The 7,549-nt window shown below is 50.4% G+C and overlaps 1 protein-coding gene across 1 annotated transcript; it reads left to right on the forward strand.

The window, feature by feature from the left end:
* The first annotated feature begins 5,383 nt into the window (after nucleotides 1–5,383).
* LOC135507520 (uncharacterized) lies at nucleotides 5,384–6,433 on the forward strand. Its single transcript, XM_064927028.1, has one exon. The coding sequence runs from the start codon at nucleotides 5,384–5,386 to the stop codon at nucleotides 6,431–6,433; it is 1,050 nt and encodes a 349-aa protein (XP_064783100.1).
* Nucleotides 6,434–7,549: the final 1,116 nt, after the last annotated feature.

Genomic DNA, 7,549 nt, shown 5'->3' on the forward strand with positions numbered 1-7,549 from the left:
TCACCCCTCTCCCTTTCCTGGACACATGCCTGTCACCTCCCTCCCTTCACGACACATGCCTGTCACTCTCTCCCTTCACGACACATGCCTGTCACCTCTCTGCCTTCACGACACATGCCTGTCACCCCTCTCCCTTCACGACACATGCCTGTCACCCCTCTCCCTTCACTACACATGCCTGTCACCTCTCTCCCTTCACAACACATGCCTGTCACCTCTCTCCCTTCACGACACATGCCTGTCACCTCTCTCCCTTCACGACACATGCCTGTCACCTCTCTCCCTTCACGACACATGCCTGTCACCACTCTCCCTTCACTACACATGCCTGTCACCTCTCTCCCTTCACGACACATGCCTGTCACCTCTCTCCCTTCACGACACATGCCTGTCACCTCTTCCCTTCACGACACATGTCACCCTCTCCCTTCACGACACATGCCTGTCACCCCTCTCCCTTCACTACACATGCCTGTCACCTCTCTCCCTTCACGACACATGCCTGTCACCTCTCTCCCTTCACGACACATGCCTGTCACCTCTCTCCCTTCACGACACATGCCTGTCACCTCCCTCCCTTCACGACACATGCCTGTCACCTCTCTCCCTTCACGACACATGCCTGTCACCTCTCTCCCTTCACTACACATGCCTGTCACCTCTCTCTTCACGACACATGCCTGTCACCTCTCTCCCTTCACGACACATGCCTGTCACCTCTCTCCCTTCACGACACATGCCTGTCACCTCTCTCCCTTCATGACACATGCCTGTCACCCCTCTCCCTTCACTACACATGCCTGTCACCTCTCTCCCTTCACTACACATGCCTGTCACCTCTCTCCCTTCACTACACATGCCTGTCACCTCTCTCCCTTCACGACACATGCCTGTCACCTCTCTCCCTTCACGACACATGCATGTCGCCTCTCTCCCTTCACGACACATGCCTGTCACCTCTCTCCCTTCACTACACATGCCTGTCACCTCTCTCCCTTCACTACACATGCCTGTCACCTCTCTCCCTTCACGACACATGCCTGTCACCTCTCTCCCTTCACGACACATGCCTGTCACCTCTCTCCCTTCACGACACATGCCTGTCACCTCTCTCCCTTCACGACACATGCCTGTCACCCCTCTCCCTTCACGACACCTGCCTGTCACCCCTCTCCCTTCACTACACATGCCTGTCACCTCTCTCCCTTCACGACACATGCCTGTCACCTCTCTCCCTTCACGACACATGCCTTTCACCTCTCTCCCTTCACGACACATGCAAGTCACCTCTCTCCCTTCACTACACATGCCTGTTTCCTCTCTCCCTTCACGACAGATGCCTGTCACCTCTCTCCCTTCACTACACATGCCTGTCACCTCTCTCTCTTCACTACACATGCCTGTCACCTCTCTCTCTTCACGACACATGCCTGTCACCTCTCTCCCTTCACAACACATGCCTGTCACCTCTCTCCCTTCACGCCACATGCCTGTCACCTCTCTCCCTTCACGACACATGCCTGTCACCCCTCTCCCTTCACTACACATGCCCTCTCCCTTCACTACACATGCCTGTCACCTCTCTCCCTTCACGACACATGCCTGTCACCTCTCTCCCTTCACGACACATGCCTGTCACCTCTCTCCCTTCACGACACATGCCTGTCACCTCTCTCCCTTCACGACACATGCCTGTCACCCTCTCCCTTCACTACACATGCCTGTCACCTCTCTCCCTTCACTACACATGCCTGTCACCTCTCTCCCTTCACGACACATGCCTGTCACCTCTCTCCCGTCACGACACATGCCTGTCACCTCTCTCCCTTCACGACACATGCCTGTCACCCCTCTCCCTTCACTACACATGCCTGTCACCTCTCTCCCTTCACGACACATGCCTGTCACCTCTCTCCCTTCACTACACATGCCTGTCACCTCTCTCCCTTCACTACACATGCCTGTCACCTCTCTCCCTTCACTACACATGCATGTCACCTCTCTCCCTTCACTACACATGCCTGTCACCTCTCTCCCTTCACGACACATGCCTGTCACCTCTCTCCCTTCACGACTCATGCCTGTCACCTCTCTCCCTTCACTACACATGCCTGTCACCTCTCTCCCTTCACTACACATGCATGTCACCTCTCTCCCTTCACTACACATGCCTGTCACCTCTCTCCCTTCACGACACATGCCTGTCACCTCTCTCCCTTCACGACACATGCCTGTCACCTCTCTCCCTTCATGACACATGCCTGTCACCTCTCTCCCTTCACGACACATGCCTGTCACCTCTCTCCCTTCACGACTCATGCCTGTCACCTCTCTCCCTTCACGACACATGCCTGTCACCTCTCTCCCTTCACGACACATGCCTGTCACCCTCTCCCTTCACGACACATGCCTGTCACCTCCCTTCTACACCATTCAGCTCTCTCCCTTCACGACACATGCCTGTCACCTCTCTCCCTTCACGACACATGCCTGTCACCTCTCTCCCTTCACTACACATGCCTGTCACCTCTCTCCCTTCACTACACATGCATGTCACCTCTCTCCCTTCACGCCACATGCCTGTCACCTCTCTCCCTTCACGACTCATGCCTGTCACCTCTCTCCCTTCACGACACATGCCTGTCACCTCTCTCCCTTCACTACACATGCATGTCACCTCTCTCCCTTCACTACACATGCCTGTCACCTCTCTCCCTTCACGACACATGCCTGTCCCTCTCCCTTCACGACACATGCCTGTCACCTCTCTCCCTTCACGACACATGCCTGTCACCTCTCTCCCTTCACGACACATGCCTGTCACTCTCCCTTCACGACTCATGCCTGTCACCTCTCTCCCTTCACGACACATGCCTGTCACCCTCTCCCTTCACGACACATGCCTGTCACCCCTCTCCCTTCACGACACATGCCTGTCACCTCTCTCCCTTCACTACACATGCATGTCAGCTCTCTCCCTTCACGACACATGCCTGTCACCTCTCTCCCTTCACGACACATGCCTGTCTCTCCCTTCACGACACATGCCTGTCACCTCTCTCCCTTCACGACACATGCCTGTCACCTCTCTCCCTTCACGCCACATGCCTGTCACCTCTCTCCCTTCACTACACATGCCTGTCACCTCTCTCCCTTCACGACACATGCCTGTCACCTCTCTCCCTTCACGACACATGCCTGTCAGCTCTCTCCCTTCACGACACATGCCTGTCACCTCTCTCCCTTCACGACACATGCCTGTCACCTCTCTCCCTTCACGACACATGCCTTTCACCTCTCTCCCTTCACTACACATGCATGTCAGCTCTCTCCCTATGCCCCTGTGGTGACCCTGTTGTGTGCTCTGAAGCAGGCAGGGTGTTTACACAACGTCTACGAAACGCACCCATACTAGAGCTGATTTCCACGGATCCCGTCAGTCCTGGCTTAGCAGCACTCACGTGTGGAATGTGGAGCTTTAGTCAGAGGTGTAGAAAGGAGAGGAAGATGGATGAGGGAGGGAGGGAGGGAGGGAGGGAGGGAGGGAGGGAGGGAGGGAGGGAGGGAGGGAGGGAGGGGGAGAAGAAGGGTAAGGAGATGGAAAGGGGTGGGAAAGAGAGAATTAAGATGATTTGTCGAAGCACACAGATGATTGAAGTACATGTAGCAATCATATTGCTTTGTTATACATCCAATTTGTTACTCAGCCTTGATTGACTGGTGCTTGAACTGAGTTGAAATAGTGCCAGCTATAATCAGCAGTACCACACAACCTGTCATTGGCACATCGACAGGGAAACGGAGAGATGGAAAAACACGGGGAACGAGACAGCAGGAGAAAGGTTATGAGGAAAACATGAAGTTCCACCAGTACAGGTTGATTGGGACGCATTGAGTAGTGAATTACCACTGATTACTCCCATACCCTATTGCCAAGATCCACATTTGAGTCACCTTAAAGAGGCAAGTATCGGAGAGGCAGTTTTAAATCAACAGCATACGATTTTACATTGCTTGTTAGCCTAAGGAGAGTGAGGGTGCAGAAATTAGAAATTGCGATAGGTTAGGTTAATAGGTTAATCTTGAACACAGATGAATTACCTTGGTTTGGTATAAAACGAGATACCCTAATAGAGTTACATCTGATTTGAATCTACTGGCACGGCATTTCCCTTTAAACGCATGTCAGTGCTCATTTTAGGTAGCCCGATGGAGAAAAGATTAAAGCACGTTTAATTGGATTGATTTGTTAGGATGTACCGCAGCAAGACTTGATTCTTTTTAGGTGGATAACAGTGTGGTATTTCATAAAGTAATTATGAGAGATAATGAGAGTAAGAGATTCTGGATGTTGTAAATACAGTGTGAGAATCCAGGTGATGCAATACGAGCCCTGGAGTTACGCAGTCTGGCACGGGGCCTTCATGTCATCACTGTGAAATTAAACCAACGTCACCTGGATATCACCTAAGAATATCTGCAATATATTGAAGATATAAATATATATGTATATATATATATATATATGTCACTCTGTCTGTCACTCTCTCTGTCTGTCACTGTCTCTATTCTCTCTCTCTCTCTCTCTCTCTCTCTCTCTCTGTCTGTCTGTCTGTCTGTCTGTCTGTCTGTCTGTCTGTCTGTCTGTCTGTCTGTCTGTCTGTCTGTCTGTCTGTCTGTCTGGCTGGCTGTCTGTCTGTCTGTCTGTCTGTCTGTCTGTCTGGCTGGCTGGCTGTCTGTCTGTCTGTCTGTCTGTTTGGCTGGCTGGCTGTATTCTGTCTGTCTGTCTGTCTGTCTGTCTGTCTGTCTGTCTGTCTGTCTGTCTGTCTGTCTGTCTGTCTGTCTGTCTGTCTGTCTGGCTGGCTGGCTGGCTGGCTGGCTGGCTGGCTGGCTGTTTGTCTGTCTGTATTCTCTCTCTATCTGTCTCTCTCTGTGTCTGTCTCTCTGTCTGTCTGTATTCCCTCTGTCTGTCTGTCTGTCTGTCTGTCTGTCTGTCTGTCTGTCTGTCTGTCTGTCTGTCTGTCTGTCTGTCTGTCTGTCTCTTACACTATTTCTCAGTAATGATGGACTCCATGGGAGCAGAGGCATTGCTCATCAGCCAGGGATCCTGTCCCATCCCATCTGTCCACTCCTACACCAAGGTACACAGAGGTACAGGAACCCAGTGCCTTACCTTTTCCACCCAGACTTCTCTGTCAGTCATTTCTTAATTAAAGACCCAATGCTGATTACTAATCAAGGGTAAAGCTGCTGAGTGAGGAAGGCTTAGAGGGATTTGTCTCTGATCACATCCAGATCATCAATCCATGATCATGTCCATACTATACTGCTGGTTCTGATACCGATACTGATCCACTCATAGCATTGCTAACTCAGGGATACCATGCTTTATAGAAGCCTACCAGAAGACTACCAGAAGTCTACCAGAAGCTCACCAGAAGCCTACCAGAAGTCTACCAGAAGCCTACCAGAAGCCTACCAGAAGTCTGCCAGAAGCCTACCAGAAGCCTACCAGAAGTCTACCAGAAGACTACCAGAAGTCTACCAGAAGACTACCAGAAGTCTACCAGAAGACTACCAGAAGCCTACCAGAAGACTACCAGAAGTCTACCAGAAGTCTGCCAGAAGCCTACCAAAAGCCTACCAGAAGCCTATCAGAAGACTACCAGAAGCCTACCAGAAGTCTACCAGAAGACTACCAGAAGCCTACCAGAAGTCTACCAGAAGACTACCAGAAGTCTACCAGAAGACTACCAGAAGCCTACCAGAAGCCTACCAGAAGCCTACCAGAAGACTACCAGAAGCCTACCAGAAGTCTACCAAAAGCCTACCAGAAGTCTACCAAAAGTCTACCAGAAGCCTACCAGAAGCCTACCAGAAGACTACCAGAGGTCTACCAGAAGCCTACCAGAAGTCTACCAAAAGCCTACCAGAAGCCTACCAGAAGCCTACCAGAAGACTACCAGAAGACTACCAGAAGTCTACCAGAAGACTACCAGAAGCCTACCAGAAGACTCCCAGAAGTCTACCAGAAGCCTACCAAAAGCCTACCAGAAGCCTACCAGAAGCCTACCAGAAGACTACCAGAAGCCTACCAGAAGACTACCAAAAGCCTACCAGAAGTCTACCAGAATACCAGAAGTCTACCAGAAGACTACCAGAAGACTACCAGAAGTCTACCAGAATACCAGAAGTCTACCAGAAGACTACCAGAAGACTACCAGAAGACTACCAGAAGCCTATCAGAAGTCTACCAGAAGCCTACCAGAAGCCTACCAGAAGCCTACCAGGATTCTACCAGAAGACTACCAGAAGCCTACCAGGATTCTACCAGAAGACTACCAGAAGTCTACCAGAAGACTACCAGAAGCCTACCAGAAGTCTACCATACAATACTTTTATAGGTAATGCTTTCTTTCAATTGCATCCTTGAGTCTTTTAATATCTGGCAAACAGACTTTATATTTAAACAGACTATATTTAAACAGACTTTGTATCCATTGAAGTCAAGTTACTTTCTGTTGCACAACAGTAATCATTTAGTTCATTTGATTGGTGTTAATTGGACAAGCACATGAATGCTAATATGTCTGATCTGACACTGCAATAAAATGTGTTATTACATACATAATCATTACCCGGAAAATTATGCAAAACAGTGAATACATAATGTCTCACATATCTCTCAAATGAACGGGGTTCTCTATAATTATGCTTTGATTGGACGAGAGTCTGCAAAGTTAATCCCAGAAAATAAGAAATAGGATTGAGAGGAGCAGGAGGCTGAGACCTTTTGAGGTTGTGTCAGCACTTTTCACCGAGAGCTTCATTTACTACCCAGTTAGCGACATCATTAGTGGGAGTCTTAAAGACTCTCTGACCTTTTCACATTTCTACTCCTTCAATATTACCCCCTCCCTCCCTTCGACTCTGTACGACCTGCCAACAGCTCCTTATTCCCTACAGTGACACGGCACATAGTTCACGAGAACTGACTACTCACTACTCACACATTGCACTTCACAAAGGATCTCAGTTCACTTAGGAATTGACGATAAAGTCATTCCCACATACAAAGTCATAGGTCTACAGAAAGACATAATGATAAGAATCAGGAAATATAGGAAAGTCTGTTATTAATCTCCATCAGGGTCATCTCTCCCTCCCTCCCTCCCTCCCTCCCTCCCTCCCTCCCTCCCTCCCTCCCTCCCTCCCTCCCTCCCTCCCTCCCTCCCTCCCTCCCTCCCTCCCTCCCTCCCTCCCTCCCTCCCTCCCTCCCTCCCTCCCTGCTGTTACCTGTGTCTCAATTTCCCTCCCTCCCTCCCTGCTGTTACCTTTGTCTCTATTCCCTCCCTCCCTCCCTCCCTCCCTGCTGTTACCTGTGTCTCTATTTCCCTCTCTCCCCCTCTGTTGTTACCTGTGTCTCTATTTCCCTCCCTCCCTTCCTGTTGTTACCTGTCCCTCCTATTTCCCTCCCTTCCTGTTGTTCCTTGTCTCTATTTCCCTCCCTCCCTTCCTGTTGTTACCTGTGTCTCTATTTCCCCTCTCC

This window comes from Oncorhynchus masou, chromosome 21 (genome assembly GCF_036934945.1).
Source record: "Oncorhynchus masou masou isolate Uvic2021 chromosome 21, UVic_Omas_1.1, whole genome shotgun sequence".
NCBI lineage: Eukaryota > Metazoa > Chordata > Actinopteri > Salmoniformes > Salmonidae > Oncorhynchus > Oncorhynchus masou.